The sequence below is a fragment of the Chrysochloris asiatica genome, unplaced genomic scaffold (genome assembly GCF_000296735.1).
Source record: "Chrysochloris asiatica unplaced genomic scaffold, ChrAsi1.0 scaffold00074, whole genome shotgun sequence".
Taxonomy (NCBI): Eukaryota; Metazoa; Chordata; class Mammalia; order Afrosoricida; family Chrysochloridae; genus Chrysochloris; species Chrysochloris asiatica.
In genome coordinates this window covers 2,348,344-2,372,876 of record NW_006408592.1, presented here as the reverse complement: position 1 = coordinate 2,372,876, position 24,533 = coordinate 2,348,344, and the positions used below count along the sequence as shown (strand labels likewise).

The window sequence follows — 24,533 nt, the reverse complement described above, 5'->3', positions numbered from 1 at the left end:
TTGAAAATCAAACATAAGAAGAACTTGACCCAGGCACTCATTCTACTTTTCCTGCCGTTGCAAGGACTTCTGTGTAGCAAAAATCAGCTCAGACCCATAGAAATACAATTTTCTATTTATAGAAACCCTTGCAGCCCAAGGGTCTCAGGTGAGATCCTCACAAGGTATTACCAGCAGTAGCTTTAAGAATACAAACAGTATTAAATGCACCAAGTCAGAGTCCTTCTATGATAACTTAAGCATCACTCACTACACAGTGGTAAGTGACGTTCTTCTATTTATCCAACAGCTGCGTCCCAGTGGCTGCCCAAATCACCCCAGAACCTAATACACAGACATACATGCAAATATATAAAGATATTTACCATCTTCAGCACTACGTACTAATTCTTCTGGCAGATTATCTACTTTTGCTTGATCTGTTCAGGAGAAATTAACAAATGGTTAACACAGCTGACCCTGGGAGAGAAAGAACAATCAGACTGTCCCTGGGAGCCCCCGGAGTTGGAAGCAGTTAGTCAAGATGCAGTGAGGGGTACAACCAAGATGTCTTCCCCCAAAACACTTTCTCTGTAGATTAGCTACTTGAGCCAGTGCCATAGCGGGAGCTCCCATTTCAGCCCCGAAGCAGCTTACATCAGCACACTGCTGCACACTGACTCCCAAGGGTTAGAGGGTTAGCTTAGAGCAAGCAATCGGCCAGCCAACAGCAGGAGAAAGCACGAGCTGCAACAGCCTCTCTATTCTTTTGAAAGGGGTAAAATGCTAGCCATGACTAAACCCTTCTCAAACCCTTGGTCTATTAACAAATATTTGTGTGTGTGCATCATCGTTTGCATATGCCTCTGGGAGGCTTGCTTGGGAAGTCAACTGAAGAGATGTAACTGGGGACCAGCTGCTAAGTGGAATCTTGGCAGGCTAGTGTGAGAGTGGGTATCGGTATTTGAAACGGAGCATGCTGGAATACCCGTCAGCTGAAGATGGTTTTTTTTGTTGTTGTAAATTTAACCCTACATATTCCTGAATACTTTACAGCTGAACCATGGAAATACTCCCATGCTTTGCAGTCAAGATGTTTGTTAAATTGGACAATTGTTGCTGAGTTTGTTTGTTTTTTCTAGGGCCCATCATCAGCATAAAGAACCATCAGGTCTGTCCAACAAAGGCTGGATTTGCCTTCTCTGGAAGCATTCATGAGGGTGTGGGGATTGGCCACCTGTTGAGGAGGCTTTGCACTGGAGGGACATTGGAATGGGTGACCTTCAAGGTCCCTTCCAACCCTGAGATTCCAAGATCTTTGGGAGGGGTAAGACTGCATTCCAAATCAGAAATACTGTCTTCAGAGCCCTGGGAATCTCTTTTTAGAGCAGTGGATTGTTCTTTTCCTTTTTACTCACTTGTGTGGATTCATTTAAAAACATGATATATAATATCACAATGTCAGCTGCCCATCAAAGGAGTCTGACAGTAGTTTCACTCAGTAAGTCTTCTCATGACCCTCTGTAATCCCACAGGTACATTTTAAACTTAAAAACAGTAACAGCAAAACCCCTCAAATTCATGATTTCTACGTCCATTTGCCTGGCACAAAAGTTCCTATATAGAATGTGCTTTCTGTTAGTCCTTAAGAAACCCTTCACCAATTAAAGGAGCAGCCAGTGGGGAGGAGTATGTCTAAAGTGCTCTGTGTCAGGCAGTATTTGGGTTTTGCAGTTCCAGAATCCAGAAGAAATATGTCCATAGGAAAGAACAGGTAAAATAGAAAAGAAAAGAAAAAAAAAAGGGGGGGAGGGTTGTAATTCATCTCCAATGCCTGCAAAATTCACTGACATCCTACTCTGTCATATGTTAACAATGTCATTTCACAAATGCTCTTGGTAATAATCTGCTGATCTTGTCCCAGCTCTGTTGGTGACAATAAGTCAGTTGCTTTACCTCTCCAAGTTTCATTTTCCTCATCTTTGAAATGAGGATACTAATTCATCCCTCAAAGGGTTATTGTGAGGATTAAATGAGATAATGTAAAACACTTAGCCAAGTACTTGGCACATCATGCTCAATGTTATTGATTACTAGCAGTATTACTACTTTCATAGTCCTTTAAAACTCCATGGACTTGCATAAACACTCAAACTGGACTCTCTAATTCAAGGAAAACGAGTGTTCTAACAATCAATCCTTATAGGTTACTTTAAAAACAAAAGTTCCAGCCATTTCAAGGTGAGCCTCTTCAGTTTACCTGAGAAAGGTTATTCTCATCTGTTAATCTGCATGCACACAGCATGCCACAGAAGAGCACATAAGCATTTTCAAGCTTAGATGGGCATGAACAGTGGGGCAACTTTGATTCTCACTTGATGAATCTGATGAAATGTCTTCTAGACTTTGGGAAGGCATTTTCCTAGCAGCATTCCTTTCCACAGTTTTCAAAACAGGGCTGGGTTCTCCTTCTGAACCTGTTGCAAGACAAAACCGATGAATGCTGCACAATACAAAAAAGAAAACCTTTTAACCAACCAACGGACATTGAAATGGTAGCTTGAAAGGTGACATCCTTTTTTAATGTAAGAAGCAATTAATTCACAGAAGAAAATAAAATTTCTGCATTTTAAGGAGCTCTGGTGATGCAGTTGTTAAGCACTTGGCTGTGGTTCAAACCCACCAACCACTCTTTGAGGAAAAGATGTGGCAGTCTGTTTTAGTAAAGCTTACATCCTTGGAAAGGAGCTCTGGTAGCGTAGTGGTTACGAATCGGGCTACAAACCGTTCACAAGGTCAGCAGTTCGAAACTACCAGCTGTTCCACAGAAGAAAGATGAGGCTTTCTGCTCCCGTAAAGATTTATAGCCCCGGAAACCCTGTACAGGGTCGCTATGAGTCAGAACCGGCTTCATGGCACATAACAAACAAGAAACATCCCTGGAAACTCTATGGAGCAGTTCTATCATATTCTACAGGGCTACTAGCTATGAGTCAGAATGGAATCAATGACACTGGATTTGGTTGTTTGATTTAGCATGTTCCTTTAAAAAAAGTTGTTTTCCTAGTCAAGAAATATTTGCGAACATGAAATCATAAACAAGATTACCATAATCATAGAGATGTGATCTTTTAGATGCCTATTTGTCTTTAGGAAGATGATTTTTTCCATGTCAGGCTTTAAAACTTCCTACTTAATGGTAGCGTAGTGGTTACGAATCGGGCTGCGAGCCGCAAGGTCAGCAGTTCGAAACTACTAGCGGTTCTGCGGGAGAAAGATGAGGCGGTCTGCTCCCGTAAAGATTTACAGCCTCGGAAACCCTATGTAGGGTCGCTATGAGTCGGAACCGACTCCACGGCACATAACAACAATCATGAAATAATTTTTGTTGTTGTTATGTGCCACTGAGTCAGTTCCAACTCATAGCCACCCTGAATAGGGTTTCAAAGAGTGCCTGGTAGGTTTGAAACGCTGATTTTAGGTTAACTGCCCAGTGCTTATCCTGAAGCGCCAAATTTAGGGACATTAAAAAAAAGTTTAAAACCAGGGAAGGAGATATTCAGATGTTCAACATCAGATCATCAGACATCTAATCAAGTATAGTGGGTTCTCCATACCAATGGATGTAGATTTTTTGGGTTTCATGTTCCAGTAAAATTCCCAAAAACTATGCTAAGAAATTACATGGTTTAGACTTTTACAAAGTAGCGAAAAATAAAGATTGTCTGTTTTGATTTTTATGCTTTTTTACAACAGCAACTTGAAAAACCTTAGAGAATAGTAAATTTATGTTAATGGGGGAGGAACAACTCAGCAAAAGAGGATGAAAATGATTGTACAATTCAAGAATATAATTAATGCCACTGAATTAAGCATGTAGAAGCAGGTGAGTTGCTATGTTTTGTTGTGTACATTTTTAATATTAACAAGATAAATAAGAAGAAAACTCTATCAGCTAGTGGTGATTAAGTGCCGTTGGAGTTGATTCCGACTCACAGTGACTTTGTACAGGGTGTCCGAGGCTATAAATTTTTACAGGAGCAGAAAGCCTCATCTTTCTCCCACAGAACCACTGGTAGTTTCAAACTGCTGACCTTAAGATTAGCAGTTCGACTCATAACCACTATGCCAACAGAGCTATCAACTACTAATACCTTTATTTTATGAAAGTAAAGGCATTTTAGAGCCAAAAACAAAGGAGGGGAATAGATTTCCCGTATTTAAGTGAGATTGTCAGAGACTGTAATATGCTAAAAATATACATTATGTCATAGTATTTCCAAAAGTATTTTACCACTGAATGTTTTTAATTTAAGGAGTTCATTGAGTATTGGTTGGTTAAGAGGCCAGCCAATGCAAGTTTATTCACCAAAATTATGGTATCTGCATAGTTAAGTTCCTCCCCTTGGCTGTCTGCAACTAGAGATTGTTAGTGTTGTTAAGTGCCCCTGAGATTCACAGCAACCCTGTATAAGGTTTCTGAGGAGCAGCTGGTGGGTTTGAACCACCGATCTTGTGGCTAGCAATCCAGTGCTTATCCTACTGCACCACCCCAGGACTCTGAAATTAATAGATTGCTGTTGTTGTTGTTATGTGCCGTGGAGTCGGTTCCGACCCATAGCAACCTTGAACAGGGTTTCTGAGGCCTGTAAATCTTTACAGGAGCAGAAAGCTTCATCTTTCTCCTGTAGAACAGCTGGTAGTTTCGAACTGCTGACCTTGAGGCTCACAGCCTGATTTGTAACCACTACACTACCAGAGCTCCTTTTTATACTTCTTACTCAGCTTATAATTTTTAAAATCCTTTCTGTGTCTCTGAATAGCCATTTAACATTGATTATTTCATTTTAGGTAGGTTATTGACTGTTCAATCAATTAAATGAGTATACTATAAGGAGCTCTGGTAGCGTAGTGGTTACGAATCGGGCTGTTAACCTCAGGGTCAGAAGTTCGAAACTACCAGCTGTTCTGCGGGAGAAAGATGAGGCTTTCTGCTCCCGTAAAGATTTACAGCCTCGGAAACTCTGTACAGGGTCGCTATGAGTCGGAACCGACTCCACGGCACATAACAACAACAATAACTGTAAACATGGCTATACATAACAGGCAACAATTTCCAAATAAGTGCAAATTTGCAAGCACTCTCCCTTTTATGGGTCAGTTTACTCTCATTCCTCATGGGGTAGTTTAGCAAGAGTCTACCTCAACAAGTTTAACATGCTAGCTTATATTCTTGCATATGTCTGTTTTCTGAAGTCCTGGTGTGGCACTGCAGGTTAATGTGCTGAACTGCAAGGTCTGTAAGAACAGCAAGGTTGGCAGTTCGAGTTCACCAACTGCTCCTCAGAAACCCTATATAGGTTGAGTTGAAATCAACTTGACAGCACTTAACAACACCAGCAATGACAAATGTCTGCTTTTAGAGACTAGAAATATTTTCGCATTTCTTTTCTTACAAGCCAGGTTTGTTAAAAAAAGGTTTATGTTGTTTAGGATTAAAGGTTGACTCTTTAATTCGTTTTCAAGAATAGGGCTTAAAAGTTACTTGCCAGGGAGCTCAAACCTCAGAAATCAGTCACTCAATAAAACTTGTCTGTTCTCATTGAAACCAAAGAGAGCTAGAAAATGAAAAACTTTATTAAACACTAGTGATCAAAACTTGTGGTTGCACAACTTTGGTTAAAATATCTGAGCCAGAGAGCATGCTCTATCATGTCATCATTCTACTAGATAATATCTCATTTCTATTTGTTCCCTGTATCTTGGCCAGTTGTTGATCAGAATAGCAAGCACATCGGCTCTATATTTTTATAGCGCTCCTGAAACCAGCACTCTCTTTAAGATCACTTAGATAAATGTGGTGATGAAGTAAGGTCTCCATCAACTTAGCCATGGCTGTAGCCAAACGCTAGAGCAAGTCAGGCAATGACCTTCGGTGCAATCAGGTGAAGTCACCTCACCAAACTCATACTCTTGAAGGGGAAGATTCTGCAGATAGCTAAGATTATTCAATTCCTGAAAATGAGAGGAAGAGAGTGGCAAAAAGAACACCACAGTACAAACTGTTGTTGTTGTCAAGTGCCGTCAACCCAAAGTGACGTGTATAGGTTTCCAAGGAGTGACCGACCGGTGGGTTTGAACTGCCGACCTTGCAGTTCAAACCAACCTAGTTGTCCAGTGCTTATCCTACAGTGCCACAGCAAGACTCCCATCACAAACTAAGGGAAAATCCTAATGCTGAACTCTGTCCTAAGCATTAGCCATCAATATTGGGGTCCAGCATAAGCACTGGACTGCAAGGTGGGCTTAAACTGCAGGGTCAGTGGTTCAAATCCACTGGTCCCTCCTTGGCAACCCTATACAGGATCACCATGAGCCAGAACTGACTCAACACTTAACAACAACAATGACCATTTGTCACAAATCTTACTGGAGACTTCTATGTGGATGGCCAATTAAGAAAGAACGTCTCAGCATTTCTAAGAGAAAAATTAGCTTTAAAGGAAACTTTCTGACCCCTAAAAGTCCTTAAAAATATTTTTGAAACCTAAAAATTCTATTGGTAGACATAAAATCAGACTCTAAAACAGCCTTGTGATAAGCTGTCTCAATGCTCCTCATTTGGTTAAGGAATATAAAATGAAATGTACATTTTATTATTATTATGATTAAAGGCTCAGAAGAACTGAAGTAGTAAGAATTTAGCAACATCAGGGAGGGTCAAATTAATCCTAATAAAAAAGTGTACTATTCTTTACAGACTCATTAATCAATGAATTAAAATTTTCAAAATGCTCACTAGAGGTAGTTCTCCAGCTTTCTGTATTAGAACCGTTGTTCCCATCTGAAAAATCAGAGTCAGAGAAACCTTTTTCTTCTTCTTTCTCTTCTGTCTTATATGAAGATGCCAGAAACAGTTCAACTTTACTTGCTTTTGTAGGGTTTTCTTGGTTCATCAGGAGAGGAATGGGTTGGCTATTTCTGGACACACTAGTTGATTCAGGAGTCTCTTGGAAGTCAGGCTCCTGAAAATTCCCTTTTTTCCCTGCCACCTTACTTTCCCTGTTCCTGTCCTCTGAAGACTTTGTAGTTTTAACTGTCTCTATTTCATTGTCCACATAAAGTTGTGAGGTACCAGAGCTCTCAACCCCACATTCTGGACTACAGAGATCTAATGATAAATCAGTCACATCTTTATCTCCTCTCAACTCTTTATCACATTGGTGAAGTTGAGATTTCAAAACATTACTCTTAACCTTCACTTCAGAGGCCTCTGAAGCTGTCCAGTAAAAACGAGGCACTGTATCCAAGAACTTGGCCTTCTCTGACTGCGAGGACGTCTCAGGAGTTTCTTCCTTCACTGACATCTGGTGCTGGTAAGGAGGAGCTTCAGACAGTTCATGCAGGAGTTTCTGCAAACTATTATCAAAAACACTCTCAGTTTTTAATGGAGCCTCAGACTTTTCTACTGTTTCTTTTATTTCCTCAGGATGAAATTCAGAAGCAACTTGCCTGGGCTCCTCAGTACTACCTATTAATTTTAATGGAGAAAGAGTCTCTGAATTGCTTTCACAATTTGAGGGGGAGTGTTCAGTGATTTCTTCTAGTAATTTTTCTAATCTAGCATTGAATTCAAGGAGCTGTAATTTAGGTTGAATAATTGTTTCCTTCACATTTCCTGCCCTTTCCCGAGATAGCTCTTTGCTATACAGAGCAACAGTGGAATCAGATGAGCTATGGCTCTGTTCTGATGGAGACATTTGGGCTACTCTGTTGGTGGGTGCTACATAAGGTCCAACTATATGAGTTTTATCAGGAACTGAATTGAAGGAATAAGAATCCTTTCTGTCTGGAATTATGGTTGTAGCTCTTGGTGAGATAACTCCCAGAGAAACTTGGGGGCTACCTGATGCCTGTATTCCTTCAGGAAATTCTGTTTCCACTTCTCCAGGGAAGACTTGCCCCCCAGCTGAATAACTCAACTGAACTTCTCTAAGTAGCTTCTTTAATGTTGCATTTATATCATTCAATACAGTTCTGGGTGGAAGGATGACTCTTTCTACAGTTTCTGAAATTTCCCTTTGAGAAGGCAGTGCCCTATCTTGGGGAACAAGATGGGCATCATGGGGAAAAGGCAGATCTTGGTAAAATGTGGCCTTGTTACCAAAAGAGTCTTTTCTATGACAATGGGGAGAAGCATCCACAGCCATCTGAATCAAGTTCTCTGTGTTTAGCTGGCACTTACCACTCTGAACTTTCTGGGAGACAGCTGCATTTACCAAATTCTCGCCTTCCTCTGGAAAAGAAGCTATTATTCCTCTCTTGTCTAAAGTGTTGTGACTCCGTTCCATCACTTTCCCCAAAAACCTACTCTCTTCAGAGTCAGAGGTAGTTCCAGTGGTAACAGATTCCATGTTAGTTTGCAAAGGAGAGAGTGAAATTTCAGATGCTTCCTTTAGGAGTCTGTCCAAACTAGCATTGAAAGTGTTATGCTCAACCTTTGGAGGAACTATGGTTTTATCTACATGCTCATTAATGATCTCTTTAGGTTGTTTGGCTTTTTCAACATCAGTCAAATCTGTCTTTGGAGACCATGTTATGGCTTCAGAAAAGCCTGGTTCAAGTTCTTGTTTTACATGAGCTTTTCCACCAGGAGGTTGGATTGCTGGTAATGATGCTTCTGCAAGCAGCTTCTGCAGGCTGTCATTAAAAGTGTCTTTGTAATTTCTAGACAAAATACTTGCTTTCACTATGGACTCTTCAATTTCTTGGTCTGAGTAATCTTTGTCTTTCTTGGTTACTGGAGTAACAAACCATTCTGTATTCTTTCCCACGTTTTCCTTTGATGACTCATTTCCTGGTAACTGATGAATGGATGTTCTGGGTGGTCTCCATAAAAGTGTGGTTTCATCTGGTAGCACCTGGGGTATGTACTTTGAGTTTAATTTCTCCATTTCCTCTCTTTCTGGAATTTTTTTATGACTTTGAAGCACCTCAGCTTCATGGATCTTTTCCTCAAATGATTTAATGTCACTGGATTCCTTGTGTTTGTGGCTATTAGAAAGCACAGAATATTTATGGCTTCTTGTGGCACTTTTTTTCTCAACATCGGACTCAGTGTTTGAATTAGATCCTAAGTCCCAAAACTTTCTCAAATTCTCAAACTGAGAGTGATTATAGACCTGTTCTTTGTTGGCTTCATCCATTCTCTCTTTTAGGGACAAAACTTTAAATGTGGGTTTTGATTCACCAATTAGAGAGCTGTCTTTCTCCAAGGGAATATGTATGTCATGGCTACTGCTTAAAGGATGTTGCAGTGTCAATAAAGAAATGTCCCTTCCAGAATGCAAACTGTCTGCCACTGGCAAGTTTTTCATAGACTCATTTATGTTGGATGTTCCTGATTTGGAAGGCCTGATCTCCTTAGGTTTATCTGAGGAACAAAAACTAGAAATATGACGTGCTTGACCATCCTCATCTAGGACCACTCGTTTGGCAGTGACTTGATTATCTTCACTCTGGCCTGTAGATAAATTGTACATACCCAGTGATTTCACAGGCCGACTGGTGTTAGCAGAATGTTGTCCCTGGCTACATGAAGGTGTGGATTCTTTATAAGTTAACTTGACAGCAGCTTTTTCTCCTTCCCAAAAGGATATCCTATCACTCACTCGTTTGTATTTCTCTCTTTGCACTTGGTTCTTGGAAAGCTCATTAGTGTCTTGTAGTTTGACCTCAGGTTTCTTGCAAGAGTATCTAGTGTTGTCAGTCCCAGGTGGCAACTCAATATTCTCTACTTCTAAGGAAGCTTTTCGAATACTCTTTCTCTCTGCTTTCATGTTATCTTTCAAACTTGGTTCTTGGACAACTGCTGAAGAGTCAAAATCCACTTCTGAATTTCTTCCAATTTTTTCATGGTCACAAAGCTTGGACTTCTCTTCACCCAAGATGCCAGGATCCTTACTGGTGCATTGAATGTGGCCCTCTGTGTTGGATCCTTTGAGAGCACTGTAGGAAGAGCTGCTGGTTGGGGGAGATATCCCAGTTCCTTTTCCTGTGCTTTTGGAACCTTGGCTATGGTCCATATTTGTACTTCCTTGTCTTGTCCCACAGCTTTCAAATGGCTGCAACAGGCCTACTCCTTCCTTTGGGGTGCCTTGTTGGGGCAAAGTTATAGATTTCAGTTTAAGATTTATATCGCTATCTTGGTAATTTCCAGAAGAGAGCAGATCTTCCTCTACTTGGAATGTTGAGTCAGATCCCACAGGCTTCAATCCAACTTTGGTGGAAGATGGGGTCTTTGAGCCATTTTCTTTTAGATTTGAGTCTTCTGTCACTGAGGCAACAGCAGCTTGTGATTTTAAGTCTGTTTTTCCTTTGGGCTCTATTCCTCGGGGATGTTTGAAGGATGACTTCCTGTCATCTGAATGAGAACTTCGATTAAACCAGTCTAGGACTTTTGATATAGAATCATCAGTTGTCTTCATTATCTCAGAGGCATATGGACCAGAGCGTGAAGAAGTCTTAGTTTTTAGGGCAGTAAGAAGAGGAGTCTTACCTTGCTGATGATCTTGAGAACTGCTCTCTGGTACCTGAGATGGTTCAGGTTCAACATAATGAGGCAGTTCATCTGCAACACAGAAATGCTTTTCTAAATAAAAAGAGAGAATGCTCAAAGGATTATTATTCAGTCACTATGGGTCCAATAAGGAGCTCTGGTAGCGTAGTGGTTACGAATCGGGCTGTGAACCTTAAGGCCAGCAGTTTGAAACTACCAGCTGCTCTGCTGGAGAAAGATGAGGCGTTCTGCTCCCGTAAAGATTTACAGCCTCAGAAACCCTGTACAGGGTCGCTATGGGTCGGAACTGACTCCACAGCACTTAACAACGACAACATGGGTCCAATGGACTCTACAACACAGAACAACAACAAAATTATCTTCATAAAAAGACATTTTATTTGCACTTTCCACATCATTAGCTGTTTATATCATCACTGCATCCGAATTAAGATATTCTACCAAAGGGGCAGGAGTCCTGGTGTGGCGCTGTGGATTAGTTTGAACTGCAAGGTCAATGATTCAAGCTCACCAGCTGCTCCTCAGAAACCCTATACACAGGGTCGCTATGGGTCAGAACCACCTCGACAGCACTTAACAACAACAACAACAACACAACCAAAGGGGTTAATGTGGATTCCTGACAGCATGGGATATTGATTTAATTGGGAAATTTCTCTGAAGTTCCTGGTTTGTTAAAAAAAAAAATCCGCGTGAATTTTACATTCTGCTCCAAGTTATACTTTAAAATATTAACCTTCTTTTGCTCTCAAATCTCTGAGTAACACTGACAATCTAGACAGATATAACATGTTGATTCTATGACTTTGCCCATTCCTGGGCACACTGCCATAAACCCCAAAGTAGACATTTGAGAACAGACTTAGATGATTCAGAAGTTGGGAGAATGGCTTTCAAGGACAACTGAACAAATAATTATTTCCAGAAAGTTAAGATATATATATTCCTGGGTCTTATCAAGCACTGGACTGCAAACCACAAGATCGGTGGTTCAAATCCACCAGCTGCTCCTTGGAAACCCTATACAGGGTCTCTATGAGTCGGAACTGACTCAATGGCACTTAATAACAACAACATACCTGATATACTAAATCAAAATCTATGAAGATGGAGCCCAAGAATCTGGACAACTAGTGGTTGTTGCACCCACTGGAATTTGAGAACCATGATTTCAATAAGGCCTCCCTCACCCCCATATCTATTCTACAATTCTTAAGTTATAAGTTGTTTCTGTGAACCAAATTCAAAGCAAAGTGAGGAGTGCTGGAGAATGCTACCTCCACCGTCTCTCTAATAGTTAGCTAATGATCAGGAGGCTAGAGAGAGAAATTTGAGTTCTAAGATATTAAGAAATCAGAGAGAGTACTTTCCAAGTCTTAACCACAGGCCACATAATACACCACTTGAGATCAGGGAACTGATCCCCTTTAGCTAAGACTCAGGTGCTTTAGCATTTCTTCCTCACACATGCTACACTATGCCGTACAAGTACAGAAATATTCCTGAAAGCTGTGTGAGTTGAATTTTTATGATGTCAGCCACATTTCAAACACACTAGAGGACGTATCAGCTAATGAAATTCTATCTTTGATCTTAATGAACCACTCTTGCTAAATTTGAGAATAGCAAAAATTTATATAAGACTTGGCACATAGTACATAATGGTTTCCTTTCTTAACTACAGGTCGTACATAGCAATAGTTTCGAAGTACCTTTCAGAGAGTTTTAAGAATTGTGTGTTAGTTTCTTGAAAGAATACAATAGAACAAAGTGTTTGCAATATTCTGTTAGTGAGAAAAGATGTAAGGACAATAAAAGGACAAATTAAAAAATATATTTATTTCTGAATCAAAGTGAACCAGTAAGGGTTTCCAAGGAGCGGCTGGTGGGTTTGAACTGCCGAGCTTGTGGTTCAAACCGACCTTGCCATCCAGTGCTTATCCTACAGTGACACCAGAACTCCCCTGCTGTTGTTAAGATCATCAAGTCTGTTCCAACTCTTAGTGATCTACTCTTTAAATGGGTATTTTTATGATCACCGCAGCACCTATGAATGCACATTTAATGATAGTTTTTCTCTTGGCGGGTGTTTGGGGGAGAGTCGAAGCTAAGAAATGTTTTTTTGCAATAGAGTGAATAAAATAAATTCAATTATAAAATATATATATTTATGCTTAAAAATTTCTGGAAGGCTCTACCACTCAATGCTAGCCATACTTAACGATGGCTGATGACATCACAGATGGTTTTTGCTTTATTCTATGTGTGTTTCTTCCTTTAAAATGTTTAATAATGAAAGTGCATTTCTCTTAAAGTAAGAACAAAGTTATTTAAAAAAAAAATTCAGTGCCAGGTAATGCTTCCTATGAGGAATTCTTTTTGTGTGCCTGTGTGTGTAGATGTGTGTTTTCCAGTCTGACAATAAATAGGGTATTGACTGTCCTGAAGTTCAGCAGTAAAGTCAAATCCTTATGAATCACATATTTACAGTTTAGTATGGCTTTGGTTCTACTTTTCTACATCTGATGCGCCATCTAATTGTGTATGTTCAGTGATAAGCAGGAGGAAAGCAGGGCATATAAGAATAAGCAGAACTTTGTTTATGAATATTCTGAGATCAGAAGGGTGGTCAGCCAATCAAAATGTATACAGTTGTCACCTACCTTCCAAATTTAACGGGTAGTTTAGGATTTTAAAAACCAGAAAGTACAAAAATGGAGTTAATGATTTTAAAAATTAGAAGGAGGGAAGGCAGGTGCAGTTTGAAAAACAGGGAAGGCTTACCAATTTTTTTTCTTCTAACGATTATAATAAGGGAAAATATCACCAAAGAAAAATAGTTCTTATCTTTTGAATAAAAATCATCCAATTAGTTGCTAATTTTTACTCAAATTTTAGTAATTTCCTCTAATATGACTTACTTATTTCTTGAAGACTAATCTGCTACTTTTATGTATACGTATAAAAAGTTCTGTTTAATTAAATGATTTAAAATGCCCAAGGAGAGAGAAAGTGCTTTGTCCTTTGAAGAGAATGACCTGAACAAGTACGAAATTACACGGCTGAGCAAATGTGATTCAGCATTAATTTAATATGAAGTAGGAGAGGAAGAGAGAGCAGTTGAGTTGGAAACTTCATTGCTGCTATTCAGATTTTCCTGAACGTAAAGATATTAGTGGTAGATGAAATTTCTTAGAGATGAGCGACTACACAGAATTTTTTTTTTTTTTTTTTAAATATAACAATTATGAAGACATTACCTGAGAGTTGAAAAGCCTCCTCTTAAGAGAAGAAGCTAGCAGGTTAGCAGCAAAAAGCAATACTCTCATTGCTACTCGGCCCATAGCAGCTGAAGGAGAAAGCTACTTCATAGCATTTAAACTCTAAGAACAAATAGCTGGAGGCTCTAATCAGGCCAAAGTCTAAGGGTTTTTCATAGTAAGTACTAAGTTTAGTTTCCCATCCTTCAAGGTTAAGAAAGTAATGAGTCTCCTGAGATTAGAAGACAAAACAATTTGGTTAAATGGTAAATAATCAACTTTCATTAGGTGTGCAATCATATATTTGCTCCATACAAAGATATTAGTATTTCTTTAATTCTTACTTTACATATATATCTTTATTAAACTTTGAAACACTGTTTAGCTAAGTAGTTTATGCAGGTTTATTTTTTTAGGGTAAAGCATAATGGACCAGAAACTGCTATCTTGGTTCTTTAGTGATTAATGACTAAGGAAAAACTCCAAACCCACTAAATAAAAGCATTCCCTAGGAACACCTGCTTGAACACCAGAATGCAGAGCAGGCAAACGGTACTTCTACATGACTGACTGACCTAAACCTTCTAGTCCACTATGTCAGTTTTAACAACCTGAAAACAACAGCTTTCTTACCAGCAGGGCTTTTGGACAACTGTGACTCGAGCCTTGCTAATTCTGATGCTTTAGCTTTATATTCATTGATGGTAGGCGAATTTTCAAAGGACTGTGGTCTTGTAGTTACAACTTCTGAGTGAGAATTGGGCCCATTGACTGGAAAAGAACCAGATGTCGCTGGCTGCTCTGTTTCCTTCTTTGATGTACTAGGACTTAAGGCTGGCTGATCAAATGGTAAAGGCTTTCTGTATTGGAAAGACTCAGGCTCATTCCGAAGCACATCTGCATCCCCTGCATCTTTCGTTGCATTCTTCAACCTGTCAGCTTCTAAGACACTAAATTCTCCCATTTCCCGGCCATGGGTTAGTCCAGGGCTCTGTGAAAGTTCATCCTTCACTGCAGAGAACCTGACATGCTTTAATGGTTCCAGTGAGTTTGAGGAGGAGTCATCTTCTAAAGAATGTTCCTTTTCAGAGATTCTCTCGTGGATGGTCAGGACCGGTGATGCAATTTTGCTTTTGGGTTCAAAGTTCTGATTAAAGCGCACAGTCTCTGAGTCTGTGCTACTGGAACTAGAGGTTCGCTTTAGGATCCCTCTCGGGGCCCCTCTTGCATTCAGGGAGTCTGTCCTTTGTCTAGGAAAAGACTGGCTATCATCTTGCTTTAAATCAGTTGGTTTATAGATCATTTTTCTGGCTTTGGGGATCGGAGCCTTGGTTTGGGAACCATTCACAGGGTCTGGAAAAGTCTGCTTTTGTTTCTCTAATACTTGACTTGAAATATCCAGGATAGAAGACTTTTCTTTTGAGGATGACAATTCACCTGAAAATTAAAACCCAGAGAGTAACTTTATAACTTAAAATCTATAGATGTCATTGCATTGTCTCTGCCTCACAGCAAGCAACCTTATATTTAACAGAATGAAATACTGCCTTGTCCTATGCCATAACAGTATATTATGTAGTTTAAGTGTAGACCAAATGTAAAAAAAACTTTGAAAAATTCATGCATTCATTTTAATTGCATAGTATACTGAAAATTACTGGGCTTTACATATTTCAATAATTTTACACTCAAAAAATTTCTTAAAAGAAAATTTCTTAAAGAAGTTTTTAGGGAATAAAAACAAATCATTTTAAAAGATTCACAGATGGAAATCACAAAACGGAACTCAATATTTTAATAAGAAAATCTCAATACCTAAAAGAAAAGTTTGTTTCATTAACAAGTTAAAAACAGCACCAACAACAGGCAACATGTTCCAGTGACTTTTTTTTTTCCTAAAAAATATTTTATAGAAAGTATACCCAATGGAGGAGGGAAAGGCAGTAGTATTAAAACAAGCTAATTAAAAATCCTAACTTCACTGTTCAAGTATTAATTTGTTACCCATTGATCCAATATTTAATGCTTATGGAATCTTCTCAGTTGCTTTTGAAGTGATTGAATTATTTTAGTGGTAGATCAAAAAAACCAGTTACCATCCAAGTCATGGAATCCTGGTGTAGTACTGTAGGATAGGCACTGGATTGCTAACTGCAAGGTCAACAGTTCAAACCCACCATCCACTTCTTGGAAACCCTATATAGGGTGGCTATGAGTCAGAACCAATTGGACAGCATTTAACCATAATATCCAGCTCATAGACAGTGTCCTATATGGCAGAGTAGAACTACCTCACAGGGTTCTCAAGGCTGTAAGTCTTTACAGAAGCAGACTGCCATATCTATCTTCTTTAGAGCAGCTGGTAGATTTCAATGACCTACCTTTAGGAGTCCTGGTGTGGCACTATGGGATAAAACACAGGACCACAAGGTCGATTTGAACCACAAGGCTATATTGGTTCAAACTCAACAACTGCTCCTTGGAAACTCTACACAGGATCACTATGAGTTGGAACTGATTCGACAGCACTTAACAACAACTTTTCGGTTAGCAGCCCAACACTTAACCCACCATGCCACAAGGGCTCCCAAGTGATAAACTGCTATTGTTGTTGAGTGCCACTGAGTCGCTTCCCGACTCACAGTGACCCTGAATAGGGTTTCCAAGAGCCCATGGTGGGTTTGAACTGGTGACTTTGTGATCAGCAGTCCAGTGCTTATCCTACAGCGCCACACCAGGGCTCTTTATGGTAAAGAGAAATAGTAATATTGACTAATATTCCAAAAGAGATAGAGTTAAATCAATTAGCCACAAATGTAATCAAATACTCTTAGGAGATTGGACGGATTACTACAGTTAGGGGATCGTAACATTGACAAGTAACTTTTTCTTTTTGAGGACATTTTTTTCAGTTTTAAACAAAGAACAGAATCTAACTATGGTAAGCATCCAATAAATATTACTAAAGGAATGACTGAATGCCCCGGTAAAAAAAAATTTTTCCAATTCACTGACGTCAAAACCAAGGCATGCAGGTCACAGAACAAGTGGCAACACCAGGATTGGAATGCGTGAATTTCCATTTTCTAAAATTTCTGCTTCCTTTCCCTTAGGCAGGAAACCAATAAGCATAGAAGATTTAGAAAATGATCAGGACTTTTCACTTTCTCTTAGAAGTTATTTTAGGAAAAGGAACTCTGAGAATTTCCCTCAATCTACAGATAAGAGAGATAAAAATATGTAGTCCATAAAAATAATATTTACCCTCTTTTGAAGTCTGAAATAAACCAGTCCTTCCATTTTTTGACTGTTCATTTTTGGTTTGTTGAGATAAGTGATCTTCTGGCAACTTGGAGCTATTAAATGGATTCTTTCTTTGCTGGAGGAAAAATATTATTTATTAAACTCACTTAAAATGTCTTAACAGTAACCCAGTGTTAGAAAATGCTTACTATTTCCAACATTTAATAGCGTTACTTAGTAAACTCTATTATCTTGAATGTTTAAAGATGGTTGCCCGGATTTATTTGATTAACACAGCATTACCATATGTTGTGGTTATGTGCCATGGATTTAGTTCTGACTCATAGTGACCCTGTACAGGGTTTCCGAGGCTGTTAATCTTTACGGGAGCAGAAAGCCTCATCTTTCTCTCATGGGACAGCTGGTAGTTTTGAACTGCTGATCATGAGATTAGCAGCCCGATTCATAACCACTATGCTACCAGAGCTCCTTGCATTAAAATTAAAATTGCTTAAAACACACTTAATTCCAGAGTCTTACAAAGTTAGATCAGAAACCAACATGCAAACCTAAATCTCACCTTATACAGGTGAGAAAACTTGGACCTGGATATATCAGTAGACCTGGTCAAGTTCAGGACAAACCTAAGATGAATCAGCTTAGATTCCTACCAGCGTTCTTTCTACCATACCGGACTCCTTCTGTACTACATTAAAGCAGTACCAAGTATAGCTGTAACTGAAGTTTTCTAGAAGGATTGAGAGTCCTGGTGTGGCACTGTAGGATAAGCATTGCACTGCTAATCACAAGGTTGGAATTCAAATGCACTAGCCGCTCATTGGAAGCCTTATGTCGCTATGAACCAGAACCAACTCAATGGCACTTAACAACAACCACAACAGAAGGATTTAGAAGGTATTTAGGTATCTTGAAGAGCTTCATGATCATTATCATGATTATCAATTCTAATGACAGAAAGGATATCAGTAGATGGTTATTTTTTGTTAATATAAGATTGAATATCAATGTTTACTGTCTACAGTTTCAAACTTTACAATTTCCTCTTACAAACAGACTTCTAGCTGAGGTTCAGGAAATTATGCGGATGGAAATGGAACTAACAAACTCCAATCCTAAAAGCAGCATCATCAAGTAGCTTCAGACCTGTATGTCCTCCCTAGGACAAGAAATCTGGCTCTTCAACAATGCACTAACAGGATTTTCATCAACTTTTTTCATCTAAAGAGTGAATTCCAACACCAAATACTAAAAGTTATCTATATCTAGTACTCGAAAGGTACTACAAAATCCTCTTTGTTTCATGTTGCTTTGTAAAACAAGAAAAATGACATTCTGACTCCAAAGTTAATTTTTCGGAGTCTGAGTTCAATGTACCTTAGCTGGAGACACAGTTGACTTCCTTGTGTGATCCTGCGGTGTATCAATCACATTGGAAGCTGGATTTACCACACTGGAACTACAAAAGAAAGCATAATTCAGAGAATAAAACTTCACCTTTTGTGGAAGCATAAATCATGTCTCTGAAGCCAAAGGCTATTAAGGCAGAATAGGAGAGGAAGTTTGTGAAATGACAAGGCCAGGAAGGGAGAACAGAGCTGGGGGCCTAGAGACAATTAAGTAGTAAAACAAAGTCATTGGTAGAACAGAAATGAAAGAGGCATGAAACAAGACTAAATCATCCATCACAAAGCCCTGATGCCTTTATCACAGTACCAAGCACACAAAATTTACTTGTGTAACAATGAACTCCAGTCTCAAAGTCAGAAGCTAAGATTGGATGCAGAAAAGAAAGTGAGGAATTGATCTCGAGGAGAGAATGCCATCACTGAAATAAAGCTCCTAAAGTGTTTTGGGGTCTGATTTGTTAGGGTAGGAGTAGACTGGCAGTGCTTACTCTAATTCAGATAGGAAATAACACAAGACTCAGGTGAGACAAGTCTCAACAAAGGAACAGAAAAAACAGGAGATCTAAGAGATGTTGTTCAGGGAAAGCCAATGATACTTACTATGACACTAAGATCTTTCAATCCAACTACCAAAGCTGATGAGGAGAATTCATGTTAAAATACAAGGATTATGACAAGCAGCATTTATCATTTAATGACAGACGATCCAGGGAGAAGTTAGTAGCCTAGAGCTGGCTTAGAGGAGTAAAGTGGAGACTCAAGACCAACAGTATCTATCCAAAGGATAGTTCAGCACCAGTGTTGTTGTTGTTGTTAAGTACCGTGGAGTTGGTTCCGACTCATAGTGACCCTACACAGGGTTTCCGAGGCTGTAAATCTTTACAGGAGCAGACCACTTCATCTTTCTCCCGCAGAACCACTGGTAGTTTCGAACTGCCGACCTTGAGGTTAGTAGCCTTATTGGTAACCACTACACTACCAGAGCTCCTTGTAAGAATAGGAAATTCTCAGAGACAGGCGAGAGTGACACAGATAAGTGAGTTTAGCAAGCTTCTTCTAGAACAACAACTCTCTTGGCTACTGAGTTGCCTCCGGCATACGAGGGAGGTGAAGTCACTATTGGATGAAAAAGTGCCCTGTTAAACATCACCAGTTCTCTAGGTGTTATCACAGAGCCAAGAGCTTAGAAAATACCTCAAAGAGTGCTGGCATCTCACCATGTAGCAAAGGAAAGCAAGGCCTGGGGGAGGGAGAGATTTCCTCAAGACCACAGTAAAGCTGGGTGATTCTTCATTCCCAGTTACTCTTACATCTGACTCTTCTTTTTCACTTCTACTGATGCCTCCTTTATTTCTGTCAACTCCTAAGTTCTACCCAGATAAAAGGGTGCTCTGTGTGGGGTCCTGTAGGATCAGGATTGGACTGCTAACCACAAGATTGGTAGTTCAAATTCACAAGCTGCTCCTTGAAAACCCTATATCGGGTTGCTATGAGTTGGAAATGACTCAAAGGCACTTAAAAACAACAACAACAGCAACAACGAAGACAATTGATTCAGCAATGAGCTCTGCTGGTATAGTGGGATAAGCACTGGGCTGCTAACCACAAAGCCAGTGGTTCAAACCCACTAGCCACTCCACAGTTGAAAGATAAGGCTGCCTGCTCTCAGAAACCCCATGAAGCAGTTCTACACTGTCCTAGAGTCACAATGAGTTGGAATCACCGTGACAGCAGTGGATTTGGGTTTTCAATCCATTCAGCATTCTACCACTAACCTGGAACAGTCCTCAAAACAACTTTGATCACATCCTTTGATTCATTACTTTCCCTGGCTTCTCAAGGTCGGTAGAATGAAGCTTGAACTCCTCACTAAGGCATTGGAGAGGCTCTACCATCTGCCCCAATATGCTTTCCCACCCTCCTTTTTTGCTGACCCTTACTGTCCAAAAAACTGGTTTATCTATTCATTGACCTCGAAATTTACCTGACTTAGGTGTCTCCACTGAATTTATCCCTCAACCCTTCTCTGCAAGTGTTCTCCCTGCTCTGTGTGTGTGCACGTATTCCCAATCATTGCCAATTCCAGTTCACATTTCACTTCCTTTGTAGCATCTTCCTCTATCAGCCCAGCAAGAGTCTATATCCCCTGCCTCAGTTCATAGAGTACATTTTATTGGTAATTTGAATGAGAAATTTGCTCACTGCCTGACACTTTATTATTACATGGTCAGATCTTCATACATGGATGCATTACTTTTCCTAAGAGAATGTAGTCTCTTTATAGCCAGATGCTGTATCTTAAAATCTCTCTCAGAGGGTAACAGACTGTGCCCTACATATAAAAGATACCCAATAAATTCCACATCATGGAATTTTTCAACCATGAAGCAAACCAAATTCCACAACCCATGCTCTACAACTATCTTCCCTAGGGCACCTGTCAAAAAAGGCCCAGCAATATAAGCAGAAGCATTCAGACAAACTTAGTTACCTTTATTAAGAAGAGGATTATTCTTTCTCCTTACATGTGGACTAGAAGTAGTGACTTGCTTTTAATGATTAAAATATAAAAAAGACCTTGGGATATCACTTTCCAGATTAGGTTATAAAAGACGATGACTTCTGTCTTGCTAGCACTTTGTCCCTTGTTGCTCTGATGAAGCCACCTACGATGTTCTGAGCTGCCTAATGGACAGGTTCAAGTGACAAGGAACTGAAAGATACCTCTTTCAACAGCCAGCAAAAATGGAGACCCTGAATCCAGCAACCTATGAGGAACTGAACAACAACAAGGTGAGTGAACTTGGAAGCAGATCCTTTTCTCCTTGATTATACATTGCAAAAGACCCAGCTAAATCATGCTCAAATTCCTGACCCACAGAGACTGTGAGATAATGCTGTTACTAAGTAAATAAGAAGAGAAATACTAAGATATTAGGCTGTGGTATTAGCGGTACAGTTCCTCTACTAAAAACATCTGCATTTTAATAGAAATCTTTGAAGATTTAACTCAAAAGAATGATCATGTTAGGTGTTATGGCAGGGCCACTTGGGGAAGAGGCAAACCATTACTGCAATCTTAGAATCACTCCACACAGGCAGCCGCACACCTCATCTGCCTTCTATTTAGAGCAAGTCCTATGCACTTGCCATCATTTTTAGAAGGTTTTCAACCATACCAGCCAGTCTCTCTAAAACAGTTTTTTTAAAAAAGACGACATCTTATACCTTCTGAGGCATTTTTCTGCTTAAATATCAACAGTTTATAGAATGAGAATAAAATCCTGCAAGTGAGTTTTCTACTTTTTGGGGGTAGTTTAGGGATAGGGGTGGTTACTATCTCTTACTGTATGTACTCAGATGCTAGAGCCCATCCCCAGCACTACACTGGTATGTATTTATACTCAATGAAGCTTGAAAACAAGCAAACATATGAAGAAATGTCTCTGGGATGGAGTGAAAGAAGGAAATTAAATACAATAAGCCAAGTTCTTCAATTCAGTATATGTACGGTAATATATGTATATTTCATTTGAATCTGGCTTGATCCAGAAGACAGATCTATCTATATTCTGGATGTATTTGTATCTGTATATATTGTCATAGATTGAATTTTTACCCCCAAAATGTATGTTGACTTGACTGAGTCATGATTCTCAGTGGGTTAGTATGAAATGATGTAATGTGGTAGTTATGTGATGACCCCCATGATGTGATCTGATGTGATAAACCAGTATAAGGATGAAGGATAGGATGCAATATCCTGAATCCCATCACAGCCCTGATGTGGTGTAAGGGAGTTTACCAGGGTGTGGCCTGAAACACTTTTTATCTTATAAAACTTAAAAGGAGAAAGAAGTGCTCAAATACTAATATTGGACTGATACAGAGAAGATTAGCACAGTCTTTGCTCAAGGGTGACATGCAAATTTGTGAAGTAGTCCATATTTTTGAATAAACCTTCTATAAACATTTCTTTACACACACACCACACACACAAAAAAAAGGAAAAAGAAGTGAGCAGAAAGGGAGGGTCCCATTGCCACCAAGAAAGAAGAGCCAGGCGTGAAGTGAATCATTTGCATGCAGGGTCCCTGCACTATGAACTTCTTAGAACCAGGGGAAGACTGATGTCAAGATAGATGGGGATTTCCAAGGGACACCAGGACCACAGATACTTAAAGGGACAGGACTTTTCCTCACACTTGACACAGAGAGGTCTTCCCCTATAGCCAGCAATCTGAATTTGGACTTCTACTCTCCTAAACTTTAAAATATGAATTTGTTTGTTAAAACTATCCACTTGTGGTATTCCTGTTATAGGATCACTAAGTAACTAATATATCAATACATTATAATTATGTATTAGTCAGTTTGTCATACTATGGTGGATTGTGTGTTGCTGTGATGCTGGAAGCTATGCCATCAGCATTTTAAATACCAGCAGGGTCACCCATGATGGACAGGTTTCCACAGAACTTCCAGACTAAGATGGGCTAGGAAGAGGAAGACTACTTCTGAATGTTTAGCCACTGAAAACCTCATGAATAGCAGGGGAACATTGTCAGTAAAGTGCCAGATGATGAAAACATGAATAGCACCAGAATACTGTCAGATATCATGCCAGAAGATGAGCCCTTCATAATGGAAGACACTCAAAAATACGACTGGGAAAGAACTGCCTCCTCAAAATAGAATTGACCACGATGATGTGAATGGAGTAAGTTTTTGGGACCCTCATTATTTTGTTGATGGAGCACAACTCAAAAAGAAAATAAATAGCTACAAACATCCATTAATAGTTGGAACATGGAATGTACAAAGAATGAATCGAGGAAAACTGGAAGTTGTCAAAAATGAATTGAAATGTATAAACATCAATATCCTAGGCATTCATGGGCTGAAATTGACTGATATTGGCCATTATGAATCTGACAGTGATGAAAAACTCAAGAGAAACGGCATAGCATTCATCACTCAAATGTACATTTCAAGATCTATCTTGAAGTATAATGCTGTCTGTAATAGCATAATATCTATATACCTACAAAGAAGACCAGTTAATACTACTATTATTCAAACTTACACAAGAACCACTAAAACCAGTGATGAAGAAAATCTTTCCAACTTCTTCAGTCTGATGTTGATCAAGCATGCAGTCAAGATGTATTGATAATTACTGGTGTTTGGAATTTGAAGACTGGAAACAAAGAGGAAAGTATGTAATTGGAAAATGTGGCCTTGGTGATACAAATAATGCTGGAGAGTGCATGACAGAATTTTGTAAGACCAATATCTGTTTTAAACAACATAAAAGGAAACTATATAAGTGGATCTCACCAGATCGAATACACATTACAAATATCTGTTTTAAACAACATAAAAGGAAACTATATAAATGGATCTCACCAGACAGAATACACAAGAATCAAATTGACTTCATCTCTGGGAAGAAATGGTATAAAAGCTCCATACCATAAGCCAAAATAAGACCAGAGCCCTGTAAAACAGACCATCAGTTACACATATGCAAGTTCAGACTGAAGTTAAGAATACTAAAACAAGTTCACAAGAGCCAAAATATGACCTTGAGCATATCCCACCTGAATTTAGAGACCATCTCAAAACAGACTTGATGCATTGGACACCAATGACCAAAGACCAGAAGAGCTATGGGATGGTATCAAAAGCATCAGACAGGAAGAAAGCAAAAGGTCATTAAAAAGACAGGAAGGAAAGAAAAGACAAAAATAGATGAGAAAAGACTGAAACTTGTTCTCCAGTGTAGACATGCTAAAGCAAATAGAAGGAATGAGGAAGTAAAGAAGCTGAACAGAAAATTTCAAAGGGCAGGTCGAAAAGACAAAGTCAAGTATTTTAATGAAATGTGCAAAGATCTAGAGTTAGAAAACCAAAATGGAAGAATATGTTCAGCATTTCTCAAGCTGAAAGACCAGAAGAAAAATTTAGGTCTTGATTTGCAATACTTAGGGATTCTATGGAATAAAAATTGAAATCTTTCAAGAAAGTGAGGCGGTACAAGAG

The 24,533-nt window shown here is 39.3% G+C and overlaps 1 protein-coding gene across 8 annotated transcripts in view; it reads right to left on the bottom strand.

Annotated features, from left to right (window-relative positions):
* Positions 1–24,533, bottom strand: part of SYTL2 (synaptotagmin-like 2) — a 91,318-nt gene that overhangs the window by 35,209 nt on the left and 31,576 nt on the right. For 3 of the 8 annotated variants that reach the window (XM_006864965.1, XM_006864964.1, XM_006864966.1), the window contains exons 4-9: positions 18,457–18,538; positions 17,083–17,197; positions 14,452–15,255; positions 10,538–10,609; positions 2,355–2,456; positions 366–419 (exon numbers count right to left, since the gene is read on the bottom strand). In XM_006864965.1, the coding sequence (XP_006865027.1) occupies positions 366–419; positions 2,355–2,456; positions 10,538–10,609; positions 14,452–15,255; positions 17,083–17,197; positions 18,457–18,538 (1,229 nt within the window). Of the gene's footprint in view, positions 1–365; positions 936–2,354; positions 2,457–6,778; positions 9,186–10,537; positions 10,610–14,451; positions 15,256–17,082; positions 17,198–18,456; positions 18,539–24,533 lie in introns of those variants that run through there. The other 5 variants (XM_006864963.1, XM_006864962.1, XM_006864967.1 and 2 more) reach the window with 3 other exon arrangements.